Source organism: Canis lupus, chromosome X, assembly GCF_003254725.2.
Source record: "Canis lupus dingo isolate Sandy chromosome X, ASM325472v2, whole genome shotgun sequence".
In the NCBI taxonomy this organism is placed as follows: domain Eukaryota; kingdom Metazoa; phylum Chordata; class Mammalia; order Carnivora; family Canidae; genus Canis; species Canis lupus.
This window is the reverse complement of record NC_064281.1, coordinates 55,027,019-55,047,730: the sequence shown is the minus strand read 5'-3', so window position 1 is coordinate 55,047,730 and position 20,712 is coordinate 55,027,019. Positions and strand designations below refer to the sequence as shown.

Sequence of the window (20,712 nt, the reverse complement as noted above, 5' to 3'; positions counted from 1 at the left end):
CCTGACTTGGGGCTCCATCCAAGGACCCTGGGATCATGACCTGGCTAAAGTCAGATGCTTAACTGACTGAGCCACCCAGGCACCCCAGGAATGCAGCATATTTTAAAAATCATATGTTTAAATGAAACTTATTCTTATGATAATATAAAACAACTACTTACATGGGTTGCAGAAATGGCATGCTAACTGAGATGAGTAAGATAATATCCTGAAAATCCAGGAAAAGAGACAAATATAATATTGAAGACCTAATACTCTCAACATTAATTCCTTCCTGGGATAGATCTAAAACATTATCACCAGACACTAAGAAATAAAAGCAAACATCTACTGGCTCCTGGGATTTAATTTAATCATGCTCACATGGATGTTCTCATCTAACAGCCACTATCAAAGCTGAGTTTGGTAAGAATTATCACCATAGTTCTTTCATCTGCTTTCCCATTTCAGATCAGATAAACATAGTTTGTAGGGCATCCACTAGAATTATTTGTTTTAATAAAAATTATTAATGAGTTTATTAGAAAAATAATTACAGTCTGTAGGAAAGGAAATTGGTACAGAATATATACTCAGTTCTTGCATCTTTACTGTATTTGGTTTGGATAGATGGTTTATGTGTTTTTTTTTCCCCCTGGGGAGGGGTTGGTTTTAGGGTGTTTGAGATGGGAAGAGGAATTAAAGGGATTTTTTAGAGTTGATTGCTTCTTGGAGATAAGTGTTTGATTTCCCTTAGTATATTGGATACATTTAAGTTCATTTTATCAACAAAAATTGTGCCTGGTGCAACATGTTGTCTGAGGTCTGGTTGGAGATAAAAAATATATAAAAAACAAACATTCCTCTAATGAATTTACAGTCTGCTACAGCAAGTTAAGCATATATGTGTTCAGTCAACTGACAATAAAAAGCAGGATATGAGAAGTGCATGGTATAGTTATCAATCCTATATGAATTTAGAGGAGGGAACAAAAGATCACTGTGGCTCTATTGATTAGAGAATGCTAAACGGAGGAGATAGGGACTTAGAAAATATATAAGATCTGCATAGGTGAATGAATAGGGGATTCCTGGCAGGAAGATTAGAGTAAGCAAAAGTGTGAGCACAAGGCAGGTTTAGAGACAGTAATTTAGTCCAATTTAGTATCTTGTATGTAAAGAGCAGCATATGGAAGTCATAAACACTTCACTTACAAGTCTTATTGGAAAGAATATATGTATAAAGATAACCATAAAAGATAGCACATAGAAAATGAGGATAACTGACTAATTAGTATAGGAGTTCAGAAGAGGCCTAGATCATTAATGGACTGGAACATCAGAAAGGGTTGAAGGTGAGACTTCATCTGGAGTTTGAAGTTGGGAAAGAATTTAGTAAAGGAGTAAGAACACTTGTAGCAAGTAGGTGGGGGACAAAATAATATATGATTAATGCATTAGAGAGGCTAGGGCATACATACATTTTATATAAAAGCTGTAATGAGATACAAAATTATGTATATTGGGGTCGTTTGTGAAAATCCTTGAAAATCAAGTTAAGAACTTTATGATATAGGCAAATGAGGACCCATTGAAGATTTTCAAAGAGGATAGTGACATGCTAATGGAAACATGCAAGAAGTTGAGAGGGATGAGATTAGAAGTAGGGAAATAAATTAAGAATCATCATAGGTAGGTCACATATAAAGTGATAAGAACCCGAATTAGGTTGATAGTAGTGGGAATTCATTCTTTCTCATCTGAGTTCCTACAGTGTACCAGTTATTTTGTCACAGGGCATTAGAGATACAGAAATTAAATTATATATAGTCCTTGGTCTCAAGGAGATCACTGCCTAATGGGGAAGAATAGCTCATAATTATGAAACAAACACAATCAGAATATTTTAGTATTTCCAAAGAGGGCCTATTAAGTAGATGATTTATAAAGGTAAAACTATTCTTGTCTACATATTTGGCATTAAAATTATATTGTTTTGAGTTATTGTTCTGCCTTTTGCTGTTTTTGCCTTTTTTTCCCAGCCATGTTAGTAACTAATATGCCAGCCCCACACTATCTTCAGAACCAATTTTTTAGATAATCTATCTTTTTTTAGTTCACACAGTTAAGCTGTGAACTATCCAAAAACATTCTTGCCATAAACTATACAAATAAGGAATCTTACTCTCAGAGATTCTGGTATAGGAAATGGAGGGAAGTGATAAAAATGAAAGACATGAAAAATAAAAGTTGCAGACTTCAGTATCCCACTTTCAGTAAGCCAGACAGAAAATCTACAAGGAAACTTTGGACTTGAACCATATGTTAGACCAAATGGACTCAATAGACGTTTATATAAGAATGTTCCATCAAACAGAAGCAGAATACACATTCTTCTCAAGTGCCCATGGAATATTCTCCAGGATAGATAGTATCACAAAGTAAGTTTTAGCAAATTTGAGAAGATTGAAGTCATACCACATATCTGCTCCATCACAATGATATGAAACTAGAAGTCAGCAACAAGAGGAAAGCAGGAAAATCTACAAATTTTCAACAGGAGTGTGAAATTAACATCACACTCTGAAATGACCAGTGGGTCAAAGCAGAAATCAAAAGGGAAATAAAAAATATCCCCAAACAAATGAAAATGGAAACAACACACCCAAACCCATGGGATGCTGCAAAAGCCATTCTGAAGGGGAAGTTTATAGTAATAAATGCACATATTAAGAAAATAGATCTCAAACAAACAACCTAAGTTTATACTTTAGGGAACTAGAAAAAGAAAAAGCAAACTAAGCTCAAAGTTGTAGAAGAAGGGAAGTAACAAAGATCAGAGAAGAAATAAATGGAATAGAAACCAGAAAAGCGATAAAAAACATCAATGAAATGAAGAGGTGTTTTTTTTTTTTTTTTTTCAAAAAGATAAACAAAATTGATACAAATTTAACTAGACTAAGAAAAAAGAGAAGGGCAGTCCCGGTGGCTCAGCGGTTTAGCGCCACCTTCAGCCCAGGGCGTGATCCTGGAGACTGGAGATCAAGTCCCACGTCAGACTCCCTGCATGGAGCCTGCTTCTCCCTCTGCCTTTGTCTCTGCGCCTCTCTCTCTCTCTCTCTGTGTCTCTCATGAGTAAATGAAATCTTTAAAAAGAAAAAAGAGAATACAAAATCAGAAATGAAAGAGGAGACATTACAGTTGACACCACACAGATATAAAGAAGAGAATATTATGAAAAATTATATGCCAACAGCACAGCCCCGGTGGCACAGCAGTTTAGTGCCTCCTGCAGCCCGGGGTGTGGTCCTGGGGCCCCGGGATCGAGTCCCACGTTGGGCTCCCTGTGTGGAGCCTGCTTCTCCCTCTGCCTGTGTCTCTGCTTCTCTCTCTCTCTCTCTCTGTCTCTATGAATGAATAAATTAAAAATCTTTTAAAAAATTGTATGCCAACAAATTGGATAAATTAGAAGAAATGGATAAAATCTTAGAAACATACAATGTACCAGGACTGAATTAGGAAGAAATAGAAAATCTGAACAGAACAATAATGAGTAGGGAGGTTGGATCAGTAATCAAAAACCTCCCAAGCAGAAATGCCAAGGATCAGATGGTTTGACTGGTGAATTCTACTGAACATTCAAAGAATTAATGCGAGTCCTTCTCAAACTCTTCCAAAAAACCGAAGAGGAGAGAATACTTCCAAACTCGTTTTATGAGGCCAACATTACCCTGATAATTTGTAAGGGCACTGTAAGAAAACTATAGACCATGCAGCCCAGGTGGCTCAGCAGTTTAGCGCCACCTTCAGCCCAGGGCGTGATCCTGGAGTCCTGGGATCGAGTCTCATGTTGGACTCCCTGCATGGAGCCTGCTTCTCCCTCTGCCTGTGCCTCTGCCTTTCTCTCTCTCTCTCTCTCTGTGTCTCTCATGAATAAATAAAATCTTTTTTTTAAAGAAAACTATAGACTAATACTCTTTTTTCCCCCAAAATTTGTATTTAAATTCTAGTTAGTTAACATAAAATGTAATGTTTCAGAAGTAGAATTTAGTGATTGATCACTTACATATGACTCCTAGTGTTCATCATAAGAAGTACCCTCCTAAATACCCATCACCCACCTAGCCTATCCCCCACCCACATCCCTTCATCAACCCTTAGTTTGTTTTCTATTATTAAGAGTCTCTTGCAGTTTGCTTCTCTTTTTTTCCCATTTCCCATGTTCATTTGTTTTCTTTCCTAAATGCCACTTATGAGTGAAATCCTATGGTTTTTGTATAGACCCAGTACTCTTGATGAATATAGATGCAAATATTCTCAACAAAATATTAGCAAACTGAATTCAACAACACATTAAAATGGTTAAACAGCATGACCAAGTGAGATTTATCCCTGGGATGGGAGGATGGTTTAATACATGCAAAGGAAAAAAATGTGATTAATATAGTACACTAAAAGAATGAAAGATTAAAAAATCATGATTTTATGTGAGGGATGGGCAAAATAGGTGAAGAGGATTAAAGTATACAAACTTCTAGTTATAAAATAAATGAGACACAGGGATGCAATGTCCAACAAATGAAATATAGTTAATAATATGTAGTATGTACATAGTATAGTGACAGAGGTTAGCTGGATTTAGAATGGTGATCACTTTGTAATGTATGTAACTGTTGAGTCACTATATTGTACATCTGAAACTAATATATTGTATCTCGACTACATAATAAAAAAATCATTATTCTCCCAAGAGATGCAGAAAAAGTGTTTGACAGATTATATCCTTTTGTGATATAAAACCCTCAACAAATTGTGTATAGAAAGAACATACCTGTGTGAGAATTAAATAAATTAATTTGTGTAATATTCCTGAGACATAGTAAGCATTCAATAGACTTTGGCTATTACTACTTTTTAAAAAAGATTTTATTTATTTATTCATGAGAGACACAGACTGAGAGAGAGAGAGAGAGGTAGAGGCACAGGCAGAGGGAGAAGCAGGCTCCATGCAGGGAGCCTGATGTGGGACTTGATCCTGGGACTCCAGGATCATGCCCTGGACCGAAGGCAGGTGCTAAACCACTGAGACACCCAGGGATCCCCTGTACTACTTTTGAAGAAGTAGTGGAACTACTCCCCACAACCTTACAGAACTGATTTTTTGCCAATACCTGAATAAGCCTAGAAGCTGATCCTTTTCTAGAGCCCCTGGATAAGAGCCCAAGCCAGCTAATACCTTGACTTGGCCTTTTGAGACCCTAAGCACAATTCCCAGGTAAGCCTGCCTAGATTTCTGACCTAAAGAATTGTGAAATAATAAATGAGTGGGTTTTTTAAAGAAGATTTTATTTATTTTAGAGAGAGTGCACAAACAAGTGGGGAGATGGATACAGGGAGGGGGAGAGAGAGCCTCAAGCAGATTCCATGCTGAGCATGGAACCCAATGTAGGACTTGATCCCACAACTGTGAGATCATGACCTGAACCAAAACCAAGAGCTGGATGCTTAACTGACTGAGGCATCCAGGAGCCCCAATAAATGGGTGTTTTAAGCTGCTAAATTTGTGGTAATTTGTTACAGCAACAAAGCCTCTGGTACTTCTGTAAATGAGAGGGTGAAAGAGGTTTAAATAAGTAAACTTTAAGATTCCTTCTAGCTCTAAATCCTATGAGTATAGGATTCTCATTAAGCTGCTAGTTTGTGAACTAACGTCTAACAATCATATATTTATATGATCCCATTTGGGATGGCCATGTAACACACACAAAATACTTTGCTGGATACATATCTTTAAAGGTTACATATGGCAAAACTACAGGTTGGGGGACTCTGTAATGCCAGATTAACTAGATTGCTAAGTGGGTTTTTTTCAACTGCAAAGCAAATAGTAGCAGCCAAAGCTGAGTTCTTTAGCTGTAGCGTAAAATTAGGGTTCAATGAAGAGGTTACTTTCTATGTGTAGGTTATTTGTATCCTTAAATGGAAATGATTATTATTATCAAACCAGAAGATCAATGATACCTATATGCCTACTAGCATTATAACAATTTATAGTTCTTAGTTTAAAGAACTATAAAGATTCTCAGTTCTCTTAGTTTAAAGAACTATAAAGATTCCTTTAAAGATTCTCAGTTATATATCCTATATTTCTAACACATAAGGGATTCTCACAATTCATTACATTTGGCTAACATATCCTTTGTTTTTTATGAAACTAGCTCCAAGGAGCAGAGATTTTGATATTACCTGTACATGAGTACTTAGTACATCTTTAGAAATGTAACTGTTGGGATCCCTGGGTGGCGCAGCGGTTTGGCGCCTGCCTTTGGCCCAGGGCGCGATCCTGGAGACCTGGGATCGAATCCCACATCGGGCTCCCGGTGCATGGAGCCTGCTTCTCCCTCTGCCTGTGTCTCTGCCTCTCTCTCTCTCTCTGTGACTATCATAAATAAATAAAAATTAAAAAAAAGAAAAACAAAACAAACAAACAAACAAAAAAAAAGAAATGTAACTGTTTTTAGAGCAGTCTCCAGGGTTCTCTGTGCAAGGTGACAGTGAGTTCATAATGGCAACTCTAGCTGGCCTTCCTGTCCATCTTTAGCAGTTATGCAAAGTAATGCCCAGTTTCCTTTATTTTCTTATTTTAAAAAAAAACAGCTTTATTGAGGTGTGACGTATAATTCAATGCATATATTTAAAATAAGTGGACAATTCAATAAGTTTTGACATATATATACGTGATAGGTACCATATATTCATGTATAGACACACATTTATAAAATATATAATATGTTAATATACATATGATGAATATATATGTTCATAAATGTGTATACACACATACATACATGAATGCGTGTTTATATACACACAAAATTACATGCACAGTTATGAACTCATCATAGTTACATATGAACTATGTACAGTTATGAACATAGTTAATACCCCCAAATGATTCCTTGTAACCTTTTCTAATGCTTTCCTCCACCCAGCACCTCCTTCTTACAAGGCAACCATTGATCATTCATTGATGGTTTATGTCACTATAGGTAAGTTTGTATTTTTCAGAATTTTATGTAGATGGAATCAGATTATTTATTCCTTTTAGTGTGGCTTCTTTAACTCACCACATTTGCCTGAGATTCATCCATGTTGCTATGTCTATCAGTAGTTCATTCCCTTCAGGGCACTGGGTGGCTCAGTTGGTTAAGCCTCTGACTTTGTCTAAGGTCATGGTCTTGGGATCTGGGGATTGGGCCCCTGCTTCAGGCTCCGCATTTAGTGGGGAGTCTGCTTCTCTCTCTCCCTCTGCCCCTTCCCCTGCTTGTGCTCTATCCCTCTCTCAAATAAATAAATAAATAAACAAACAAATAAATAAAATCTTAAAAAATAATTCATTCCTTTCTATTGCTGAATAGTAATTTGTTGTATGGATATACTGCAATTTGTTTATTCAGATTTTAGTTATTTCCAGTTTGAGTCTATTACAAATAAAGTTGCTATGAATATTCACTCACATACTTTTGTATGGACATATACCTTTTCTTGGTAAATGCCTAGAAGTGAAATGGCTGATTTGGATGGTACGTATATGTCTAACTTTTTAAAAAACTGTCAGGTGTTTTTAAAAGTAGTTATAGCAATTTATATTCCCACCAGCAATGTATGAAAAGCGCCAGTCCCTCCATATCCAGGCCTTTTTAATCTTAGTAGGTATAGAATGATATCTTGCATTCTTGTAATAACTAATAATGTTGAACATCTTTTAATATGCTTGTCATTTGTGCATCCTTTTTTGTGAAGTGTCTGTTCACATCTTTTGCCCATGTAAAAAATTGGGTTGTTTGCTTAATATTGACTTAGTTCTTTACTCTGTAAACAAGATCTCTTACTAGATATATGATTTCCAAATATTTTCTGCCAGTCTATGGTTTCGGTTAAGGGTCTGCCTTCAGCTCAGGTCATGATCCTAGGATCCTGGGATTGAGCCCCATGTTGGGCTTTCTGCTCAGCCAGGAGTCTGTTTCTCCCTCTTCCTTTGCCCTTCCCCTGCTTGTGCTTGCTCTCTCTCTCTCTCAAATAAATAAGTAAAATCTTCAAAAAAAAAAAAAAGAATAGAAGTTCTTAATTTGATGAAATCAAGTGTATCAGTTTTATCTTTTATGGAGGCTTTGGTGTCATATCAAAGAAATCTTTGCCTAACCTAGGCCACAAATAATTTATGTTTTTTGTTAGAAGTGTTTTGGGTTCTAGGTTTTGCATTTAGGTCTATGATCATTTGATTTAATTTTTGTATGTCTGTGCATTCTTGGAATAAATCCACTTAGTTATGATGCATTATACTTCTTATATATTGTTGAATTTGTATATGTGCTGCTGAAGCAAGCACTATATAATGTTGAATTTGATTTGGTAAAATTTTGTTTAGAATTTTTGCGTATATATTCATGACAGATACTGATTAATAGCTTTATTTTCTTATAATTTCTATATCTAATTTTTGTATTATGGTTAATGCTGGCCTCATAGGTAAGTTGAGAAGTATAACCTCCCTTTCAACTTTCTGAAAGAGTTTATATTAAATTGACATTATTTCTTCCTTAAAGATTTGGTAGAATTAAACAGTGAAATTATTGGATCTGGAAGTTTCTTTGGTGGCAAGGCTTTTTTACTACATACTCAGTTTCTCTAATATATACAGTGTTATTCATGTTACTGATTTATTTTTGAGTGGGATTTGATAATTTGAGTCTTTGAGGAATTTATTTTATTGAACATGTCAAATATATTGCAGAAAGTTCTTTATAATATTCCCTTGTTAACCCTTTCAACATTTTAAAAAATCTGTAGTGATGTCAACTCTATTGTTCTTGACATTGGTAATTTGTACCTTCACATTTTTTTTGATTAGTCTAGCTGGAGATTTATCAATTTTACTGAACTTCCCAAAGAAACAGCTATTCATTTCATTGATTTCTGCTTTGAAGTTTATTATTTCTTAATTATAGTTACTTTAGGTTGTTTTATTTTATTTTTTAAAGGTTTTGTTTATATGCATGAGAGACAGACAGACAGAGAGAGAGAGAGAGAGAGAGGCAGAGACACAGTCAGAGGGAGAAGCAGGCTCCATGCAGGGAGCCCGATGTAGGACTCGATCACATGTCTCCAGGATCACGCCCTGGGCTGAAGTTGGCACTAAACCGCTGAGCCACCCGGGGCTGCAAGGTTGTATTTTTAAAAAAGATTTTATTTATTTATTCATGAGGGACAAAGAGAGGCAGAGACATAGGCAGAGGGAGAAGCAGGCTCCTGGGTCATGCCCTGAGCCGAAGGCAGACGCTAAACCACTGAGTCACCCAGGTGTCCCACTTTAGGTTGATTTATTCTTGCTCTTAGGATTCTTTTAAGATAGAAGATGATATGACTGATTTGAGATCTTTTTTTGTTGTTGTTAAGAACTTACTACTGTTAATTTTCCATGAAGCATCACTTTTTAGCAGCACAAATTTTAAACGTTGTTTTCATCTTCATTCAGTTCAAAATACATTCAGATTTCCCTTTTGATTTTCTTATTTAGTTCATGGGCTTTCTAGAAGTATGTTATCTAGTTTCCAAATATCTGAGCATTTTCCTAAAGATCTTTCTGTTATTGATCTCTAATTTAATTCCATGTGGCCAGAGAGCATACATTGTATAATTTGAGGTTTTTTTGAAGATACTGAGACTTGTATTATAGCCCACAATGTAATCTATTTTGATAAATGTTCAATGTGCACTTGAGAATCAGATATATTTTTCTGTTTTGGGGTGGATTTTTATGTACAAGGATAGCTGTAGATTAATCGTAGATGTTCTTTATTGAGTCGAGGAAGTGACCTTCTCACCTTTTTCATAGTTTTTTAAAATCATGAATTGGTGTTGAGTTTTCTAATGTAAGCCTTTAATGATAAAAAAAAAAAACTTCCCTCTCAGTGATGCTGTATCTGCCTCCCACAAATTTTGATACATTGTTTTCAGTTTTACTGAACTCTGTTTGTGGTATTGATTTCTATTTGATCCATGTTACCAGAGAAAACACTGTTTGTTTTTACTTCTTTTAAGTTTCTTAAGGTTTTTTTTTTTTTCTTGGCCCAGAATGGTTTCAACATATATTCTGTGGACACTTGGAAAGATTGTGTTTTCTGCTGCTGTTTGATGAAGTCTGCTGTAAATTCAGTTAGGTCCTGAGAGTTGATAAGTATGTATCTTAGCTAGTTTTTTTTCTATTTCTTTGAATTTTTGAGAGGGAGTGTTGAAGTCACCAACTGGTGGACTTGTTTATTTCTTCCTCTAGTTTTATCAGGATTTGCTTCTTGTGCTTTGTAGTTGGGTGTGTGTGTACAGGTTTTATATGTTCCTTTTTATTAGTAATAATCAGGGCTAACAAAGGCTCCAAAGCAAAAGCAATAAAAATAAAGATAAAAGCCACCAGGACCAGAGTCTGAAGGAAAGACACCAGAAACAAGCTTCCAAGAGTTCCTTCCCAATAGAGTTGCACATGACATGCTTAATTCCTCTAGCAATGAGTGTGACAACTTGTGTGAACCATTATTTACCAGAGAGCTCATTACAGACTAAGTCCCAAGGCTTTAAATGGGGATGCTCATGTAGGTACTCCTCCCTAGCACATACTAAGATTCCAGACACCCAGAAGGGAAGTAGATGGAATATAAACCATTTTGTTTGCATAGTCTAGGCCACTCTTATTTTTAAGGGAAAATTTTATATCAGTGTGGGGAACTATTTACCAGTCAAGTGACCAGAGGTCAGCCAGGGACCAATTTTGCAAGCAGGCCTTTCTTTTTTTTGTCTTTATTTAAATTCCAATTAATTAACATTCAGTATAATATTACTTTCAGGTGTACAATTTAGTGTTTCAACACTCACATACAACACCTGGTACTCCAAGTACACTCTTTATTCCCCATCACTTATTTCACCCATCTCCCCCACTTCCTCTCTGGTAACCATCAATTTGTTCTCTATACTAAGAATCTGTTTCTTGGTTTGCCTCTCTCTCTCTCTTTTTCCCCCATGCTTGTTTTTTTTTTTCTTGTTTGTTTTATTTCTTAAATTCCACATATAAGTGAAATCATATGGTATCTTTCTCTGACTCTCTTATTTCGCTTAGCATAATACTTTCCTGCTCCATCCATGTTGTTGCAAGTGGCAAGATTTCATTCTTTTTGATGGCTGAGTAATAATCCATTATATATATACACCACTTCTTCTTTATCCATTCATCAGTTGATGGACACTTGGGCTGTTTCTATAATTTGGCTATTGTAGATAATGCTGCTATAAACAGCGGGGCGCATGTATCCCTTTGAATTCATATTTTTGTGCTCTTTGGGTAAATACCTGGTAGTGCACTTGCTGGATCCTAGGGTAGTTCTATTTTTAACTTTTGAGGCACCTCTAAACTGTTTGCCAGAGTGGCTGCACCAGTTTGCATTCCCACCAACAGTGTAAGATGGTTCCCCTTTCTCCACATCTTTGCCAACACCTGTTGTTTCTTGTACACAAGAAGGCCTTTCTAAGTATAGGCAATCTCAGCCTTGCTGTGTGTACTCGTTTCTGCACCCTGTGTCATTTACTACTGTATATATTCTTACTAAAACATAAAGGTATAACTAATGTTGTATACACTCTTAAGGCTATGAATTCTGTAAGTTAGCACTTCTAAATCCTTTTTAATATTTTTAACCCTATTTCAAGATTCTATATTTATGTATTTATCTACATTTTTATTTCATTACCTGAATTGCTATTTTTAGCCTCAAAAATCTTGTTTTGTATTTCTTTTCTTTTATTCTAATATAATAAATTTTATTTTTCTCCTTCATTGTATCGTTTTCCTCTAACAATTGTTTCTTCTTTCAATTATATATTGGTAAAATACTCATTTTCCTTTACAGCTAATAGTTTAGTCACATAGCCTAAAAGAAACAAAGAAAGTAAAGAGCCATTGGCTTTCAGGAGGGGTTGTTGACAGGGCCTGTTCTTTCCTTCAGATTCCTAAGGCTTGAGGGTTCCAGGGAAAAGGTAAAGAGAACATCATGCCCAAGTAACAGATTCCTGAGAGCTCACACTAAGAGATGAGGGCTATGGCTAAGGGCTGGTTCTTAGAGAAAAGGGAAACTTGCTGAAAGTGTGGATCTGATAGAGGCAACAGAGAGAGCCTGGATTTGCTGACAGGATCAGAACCTACCTATACTGAGCTGTGAGTGCTCTGAGTGGCCTGGTTGGGTGAGTGAAAGGACTTAAAGAAACATGGAAGGCCTGAGCCATCCTGTCTGCATCACTCTCTCTAATGGAGAATTTATAGATGGTGGCATATTCCTGGGAGCAGTTCATATGACTTTATTAGATACTAATTGTCAGGATTTATTTTTTAAAAATTTTTAAAGCTTTTATTTATTTATTCATGACAGACAGAGAGAGAGAGAGGCAGAGACAGGCAGAGGGAGAGGGAGAGGAGCAGGCTTCATGCAGGGAGCCTGATGTGGGACTTGATCCGGGGTCTCCAGGATCACATCCCGGGCCAAAGGCGGCGCCAAACCGCTGGGCCACTGGGGCTGCCTGTCAGCATTTATTTTGACCACATCTTTACCATTTGTACAGATCTCTTATGGAAGGAAGAGGAATCAATTTAAATGATTTATAGTTAATTTTAATTAATGAAAACACTTAATAGGGGAGTTAATTTTCCTTTGAGTCACATCTATGACCATTGTTACTGTGACCTTAAATATCATTTTCACAGAAAGTCAGTAGGAAACAATGGGGAAAACTCTGGGGTAAACAGACTTGGATTCAAATTCTGAATGCTTTTTTTGTTTCTATCTTATACATTTTATGGCCTTTCTGAGCCTAAACTGCAAAATGAGTATGCTGCAGCACACTTTATGGTATTAATATAGAAATATAATAAGATAGTGTAAGGTGCTTAGCACACTACTTAGCATAGATCCTATACCCAGTATTTGTAACCTTTCATTACTTTCATTAGTAATTCTCCTTATGCTGGTATGAGAAGGTTTCCTGACCTCATCTTTCTAAGAGCAGTATCTTGTATCATGCCATTAAATATTCCACATCCGTAATGTTTGAAGAAAATTTGGCTTTTCATGAAAAGAATGATTTTTATAGTTTTTAAGTCATTTTTCTCCTGAATTGATGACAGGAAAGGCCAAAATTGACAGCTGTATTTTCCTTTCTTATAGATTTATGTGTAAAGAAGAAATCTATGTTAAATGATTTTACCTATATAGTTGTCTTCTGATATTTGGACAGAATTTTTTTATTTTTCCTCTTTCTTTTTAGGTGTGAAGAATACCAGGAGAAAAGGGATAATAAAAGTTTAAAAATCAAACAGAACTTGAGGCAAAGGCTTCTGATTTAAGATGGGCTGGCAGAGTATCAAATTGGCAAAAACTAAAGTTTCATTATATTAGAGGATGCTGGTGGGAATTTCAGTTTTTATATGCACCTCCTGACATTTCCAGGTTGACAGCTTCTCCAGCACCCAGTCTTTTGGAGAACAAATTGACAGGGTCAAAATTTAAAGTACTCATACTCAGCTGTTTTAATCCTTGGTATTTATATGTTACACTTCACATGTTTACAAGCATATTTGCTGAACATTGCTTGTAATAGTGAAACATTGAAAGCATCTTGAATATCATCAATAGAGGAATAATAGATAAGAAAAGGTATCTCTATACAATAAAATATTATGTGGGAATTAAAAGGGGTAAGGTAAATCTGTACATAATGAACTTTAAGACATGGTATTGAGAGGAAAAGAAGCAAAGTATGCATAATATGTCATTTATATATTTTTAAAACTATGTTTCTAAGTACAGACAGGCATATAAGTGTACCAGGAAAGGACTGAAAAGGATACTAATCTTAGAAGTGTCTACCTTTGAGAAAGAGACTGGGACTGGATAGGGGTCCACAGAAATGTAAGCTTTATCTTTACTATTTGCACCTTTTTATTTAAAAACTTTTTAACAGTTTTTTAAAAAATCTGATTAAATACACATAATATTTATCATATTAACTATTTTTAAGTGTGTGGTTCACTAGTGTTAAGTACATTCACGTTGTTTTGTAACCAGTCTCCAGAGCCCTTTTTTCATTTTGTAAAACTGAAACTCTGTGCCCACTAACTCCTGAGTCCCCTTCCCCCCAGTCCCATACACTAATCTACATTCTGTCTGTATGAATGACTAGTATAGATACCCCATATTAGTGAAATTATACAGTATTTGTCTCTTTCTGACTGATGTATTTCACTTAACATAATGTTCTCAAAGTTCAACCATTTTGTAGCATGTGTCAGAATTTCCTCCCTTTTAAAGGCTGAATACTATTCCATTGTATGTATATACTATATTTCATTTATTCATTAATCTGTTGATGGAGACTTGGGCTACTTCCACTTTTTGGCTATTGTGAATAATGCTATGAACATGGGTATACAAGTATTTCTTTGAGACCCTACTTCCAGTTATTTTGGGTTTATACCCAGAAATAGAATAATTGGATCCTATGGAAATTCTGTTTTTAATTTTTTAAAGGAATTGCTCTATTGTTTTTCATAATGGCGTATCACTTTACATTCCTACCAACAGTATATAAAGTTTCCAATTTTTTCACATCCTTGCCAATACTTGCTTTTTGTTTCTTTGTTTTTTTTTTTTTTTTTTTTTTTTTGATAGTAGCCATCCCAGTCGGTATAAGGTGGTATCTCATTGTGGTTTTGATTTGCATTTCCCTAATGATTTGTGATGTTGATTATCTTTTCATGTGATTATTGCCACTTGCGTATGTTTTTTGGAGAAATGTCTATTCAAGTTATTTGTCAGTTTTTAAATTAGGTTGTTTGCTTTTTTTTGTTGAGTTTTAGGAGCTCTTTTATATTCTGGATATTAACACTTTATCAGATATAATTTGCAAATATTTTCACCATATTATTCCACAGGTAGCCTATTTCACTCTTTATATCTTTTAATACGCAAAATTTTTAAATTTTAATGTAGTCCAATTTATCTAATTTATTGTTTTTTGCTTTTGTTACCTATGATTTTGGTATCATATCCAAGAAATTATTACCAAGCCCAGTGTTATGAAGATTTCCCCCTGTGTTGTTTTCTTCTAAAATTTTATACCTTAGTTCTTCTGTTTAGGTCATTTGATCCATTTTCAGTTTATTTTTGTATACAGTATAATAAAAACATCCGATTTCATTCTTTTGCATATGGATATCCATTTGCCCCAAAACCATTTGTTGAAAAGACTGTTCTTTCCCTCACTGTATGGTCTTGGCACTCTTGTTGAAAATTATTTGATTATATATGAGATATTTTATTTCTGAACTCTATTTTATTCCATTGGTGTATATATCTGTCTTTATGCCAGTACCACACTGTTTTGATTACCTTTGTAGTAAATTTTGAAACCAGGAATTGCTAGTCTTTCAGCTTTATTTGGAGTCCCTTGTGATTCCATATGAAGTTTAGGGAAGAGTTTTCCATTTCTGCAAAAAATGTTATTGGAGTTTTCATAGGGATTACATTTAACCTGTAGATTGCTTTGGTAGTTTTGGCTTCTGAAAAATATTAAGCCTTCCAATCCATGAATTATTTGCATTTTTAAATAATCAGAATATACTGGTGTACTATTTGTATAATTAAGCATAAATAAAATTTTTAAAACAAGTTGTTGGCAGAGAGAACTGGTAAATTTCTTTTTTCCTCTTTCAATTTTGTTGAGATAGAATTGACATTCAGCACTGTATAAGCTTAAGGTGTCTATCATAATAACTTAAGGAGGTCAAAAGGTACAAACCTCTAGTTACAAGATAAATAAATACTGGGGATGTAATGTACACCATGACCATGGTCACAGCACTACTATATGATATATTTGAAAGTTACTAAGAGAGTAGATCCTAAAAATTCTCATCACAAGGGACTAGTAAATTTCTAACATCAGTTCATGTGTCTTTACTGGATCTCATGTTCCAATTTTTATAAATTGGCATCAGTTCTTTTTTTTTTTTAAAAAAAAGGTTTTATTTATTTATTCATGAGAGACACAGAGAGAGGGCAGAGACATAGGCAGAGGGAGAAGCAGGCTCCATGCAGGGAGCCTGATGTGGGACTTGATCCCAGCTCTCCACAATCACGCCCTGAGCCAAAGGCAGAGGCTCAATTGTTGAGCCACCCAGATGTCCCAAATTGGCATCAGTTCTAAAGGAAAAAGCATAAATTAGATATTAAAAGAGAGATGATTATCTGACTATAGATGTTCATGACAAGAAAATGTTTGTGGCTTAATAAATTAAATAGAAATTGAATTAAAAATTTATTGTTAATAGGCTTATTTAGACATTTGGTGATATTATGTAAGCTCAGATATAGTTTTATCTTGCATGTTTTGCTCATTCTCAAATAAATTTTAGACCCATTGATCAAAAACCAGTTATTCCATTCATGCCATTTAAAATTGTGTCTCATTGGACAGAGAATCTGTTGGATTTTATTTCATGAAGATCATTTGTGAACATTTTAAGTCATCAGAAAATATTGGGAAAGCTTTACTGCTCTACATTGACATGCTTTTACAAAGAAAGGAAGAACTGCTTGCCAAGGAGAAGATTGATGAAATCATTATAGGTCAGTAGGATTTCTACAGGTTTTAGAAAGGTGTTAATATGCATATAATTCTTAGATGTCGCAGAAGTGGCAAAATTTTTAGATCACTGGATCCCTTTTTCTCAACTCCTTTTTTTTTCTCCCTAATAGCCATTAGCTGTAATACCTCATTGATCCAGATTCCACAAACTAGAATGAGAAACAGCAAAAATAGCAAAACATCAGCAAAAATGGACAAACCTCTGAGCTTAAATCTCTCTTGTAGTGAAAAATTGTGAGGTTAAAGGCCTAACTTCATGATTTCAGTGTGATCTCAAATAAGCTGTGTGCCTTCTGGCAAGTTAATAACGTCTCTGGATCTTGTTTTTTTCTAACTATAAAATAGAGGTTGTGAAATACATTCCTAGTTTTTAACTTCCTTTTTAGCCCCAGCATCCTTTTTGTCATGCAATCTTCTGTGAACCCTATCCTAAATAAAATAGATAATAGAGTTTCTCTGTTTAAGCAGAAATGTAGAGCCAAATTTCAGCATTCCCCTAACCCCCTGCCTCTCCATAGAACTCCAAACCCTGAAGAACACAGATAGGATGATCCCTTTCATAGAAAATTCTCACCCCAATACATCCTTCTAATTCTACACATATACAGATTTATAACAGAATTGATAGTCACTAAATGTTAATACTGGGCTTTATTCTGAGTTATGGCATTTTGGGTAACTTGTTGCCTTCTTTCTTTTTTTTAAGATTTTATTTTTTGAGAGAGAGAGAGAGAGAGAGAGAGAGAAAGAGCAGGAACATAGGGAGAGGGACAAGCAGACTCTATGCTGAGCATGAGCCTGACGTGGGGCTCAATCTCATGACCTCAAGACCATGACCTGAGCCAAAATCAAGTTGGATGCTCAACCCAGGCACTCCTTTCTTTATATTTTACCAGATTTCTTGAATTTTTACAAATAGGTATCATATTTTTATAAAAAGTCATTGATTTTTTTTAAAAGAAATCTTTTGATTTCTAGGAACCTTTGAACTTTAGATTCTACAAACCATATTTTATTGGTAATATGGTCCCTACAGATCCTCACTAAGAATCCAATTATTTTTAGACCCAATTTTGATATGCTTGATTATCTGTCTTTCTAACCAGATCATTTTAATGGTAGCATATTAGAAAGAGAGAAAGGGTCTACAGGGAAAGACATAGATAATCTAACCACAAGGGAGGAGAAAACTATAAATTTTATAGAACAGTTTCAAATATTTTTAAAAATATAGCAATCTGTATGATATAATAGTTACTTACCAAAGGCACCACTGTGATAAAATAATACAATAAAATGCAATAGTTGTTAGTGTTATTGACCTTGAATGGGCAAGCAAAGATTAAGTTGTGCTTCAGAAAACTAGAAAGTACATTTAGAAAAGCATAATTTAGGGGTGCTTGGGTGGCTCAGTTGGTTAAGTGTATGTTGATTTCGGCTCAGGTCATGATGTTGGAGTGTGAGATCAAGCCCCATGTCAGGATTCACATTCAATGAGGAGTCTGCTTCTCTCTCTCTCTCTCTCTCTCTTTCTGCCCCTCCCCCTGCTCATGCTCTACTGCTCTCTCTCTGAAATAATATCTTTTAAAAAGAAAAACATAATTTAAAAACATAATTTTTAGAAAAATTAAGAATTTAAATGAAATAATTTAGACTTTTAAAAGTAAAAATGTTTTATTTTTAATAAAAGTTAACTGTCAGCCAACTAGAAAATGTGTTTATCCAGAATGACTAATTTTCTTAAGATTATAGTAGCCAGTTTTATCGTGATATCCAATTATAAACTTATGCTCTCAAAGTAATATTTTAAATAGGCACATTAAATATCATTTTACTCTCATGTGAGTAATTTTATCTAAGCTATGGAACAACCTATGTTTGCTGACTGGGCTTTGGGGTCAGAGACTTTTAGTGTTCTTATCAAGACTTTTGTGGAAATTAGTAGTGCCAAAGGAGTAGAAGAGAGGGGATGTAGAATTCTGTTGCAGTTTAAACTTTACCTTAATGTTTGCTAATGTATTTGAACCCTGTGTCTAGACCAGAAACAATCAGACGTGAATTACAATTTAAAGTAATAAAATTTATGTGTAAACATGGTCTTAAAGTATTTTACAAAGGCTTTAAGGTGTAATTGGCCTTTCTTGTGAACTTGATCTGATCTTGTTAGTATATAATAATATAAACACTTCTTATTAACGATTTTTAGCATTGCTGTCTGTTCATTCACAATAACATTAAAGCACCAGATGATGATCAAATTTGGAACATGGAAAATACATTAAAAAGAGGCTAAGCTGGCAAACTACCACAAATTGATAGGCGAATTACTGTGATTCTAGCAAACTCTGATTCTATTATATAATCAATTTTGCTAGTTAACCTAAAATTGATGATGAAAACCTGTCTGAATAGGATTGTGTTTGTAGCCATTACTTAAAGATTATAGGTTCTGAATATAGTTAGCACTCTTATTTAATGTAATAGATCTTGAGTTTTGTTTTTAGAGCCTCAGTTTTCATTTTCAGGTCAGCGAACAGGAAGACAACTGACAACCGAATTAGTGGTCTGTTTACACAACATTCTGTGGAAAAAAGCTGCCAGAAGTTTTGAGGTTTGGGAAGAATCTATATTCTTTATCTTCTTTCTCTACTCTAACAAATAAGTATGTTCACTATAAAAATCATAGATCATCAAATATTTTAATAATCTGCTTAGGTCCCATCTATGTATTAAATATAAATAATGCAGAATGTTAATGAGCATTGTATAGGAATTCATTTAAAACCACTAAAAACAAAAACAAAAAACAAACCACTAAGATTGGTTCATCCCCATTGGGAGCTTACAGTGTAGGGAAATGACATGTCTGATATTAAGATATAGTAAAATAATTCATTTTAACATGACAAAAAAGAAAGTCAGAGCTTTATTCCCTTTAAAAAACTATGATTTGAAGCACAGAGGATTTGTAGTGTAGTGAAAATACTTTGAATGATATTGTGATGGTGGATACTTGTCATTATTCCTTTGTGTAAGCCCATAGTATATACTACACTAAGAGTGAACCCTAATGTAAACTATGGACTTTGGGTGATTATGATGTGTCCATGTAAGTCCATCAAAGTCTACCACTTTGGTAGAGGATGTTGATAAGGTGGGAGGCTTAGTGTGTATGGCATTAGAAGGTATATGGCCAGTCTCTGTACATTTCTCTCAGTTTTACTGTGAACCTAAAATTGCTCTTTAAAAAAAGTTGTACAATTAAAAAATGCCAAAAAGTGGTAATTTTTTTTCTCACAAAACAATCCAGATTTACTGTAGAAAAGTTTGAAACTTCAGATATTTTTTTAGGAAGTAAAGAATAGGGGCACCTGGCTGGCTCATTTTGTAGAGCATGTGATTCTTGATCTCAGGATCATGAGTTCAAGCCCCATGTTGGGTGTAGAGCTTACCTAAAAAAAAGTAAAGAATAGTTGAGAGCATAAGCAGTAATTTCTCAGACATCAGCTGTAGCAACATTTTTCTAGATATGTCTCTTGAAGCAAGGGAAACAAAAGCAAAATTAAACTATTGGGACTGCATCAAAATAAAACGTTTCTGCACAGCAAAGGAAAGGATCAACAAAACTAAAAGGCAACCAACTGAATGGGAGAAGATATTTGCAAATGACACATCTGATAAAGGGCTAGTCCAAATATATGAAGAACTGACACAACTCAACACCTCCCCCAAAATAATCCAATTAAAAAGTGGGTAGAAGACACGAACAGACATTTCTTCAAAGAAGACATCCAGATGGCCAACACATACATGAAAAGAGGCCCAGCATCACTCATCCTTAGGGAAATACAAATCAAAACTACAATGAGATATCACCTCACTCCTGTCAGAATGGCTAAAATAAAAAAGACGAAAAAGAACAGGTGTTGGTAAGGATGTGGAGAAAAAGGAGCCCTCTTTCACTGTGGGAATGCAAATTGGTGCAGC

The 20,712-nt window shown here is 34.9% G+C and overlaps 1 protein-coding gene across 6 annotated transcripts in view; it reads left to right on the top strand.

Annotated features, from left to right (window-relative positions):
- The window catches only part of TEX11 (testis expressed 11), a 311,535-nt gene that overhangs the window by 122,489 nt on the left and 168,334 nt on the right, over window positions 1-20,712 (top strand). For all 6 annotated transcript variants that reach the window (XM_025466112.3, XM_025466113.3, XM_049107547.1 and 3 more), the window contains 2 exons: window positions 16,555-16,706; window positions 19,251-19,336. In XM_025466112.3, coding sequence (XP_025321897.1) covers window positions 16,555-16,706; window positions 19,251-19,336 — 238 coding nt within the window. The remainder of the gene's footprint in view (window positions 1-16,554; window positions 16,707-19,250; window positions 19,337-20,712) is intronic.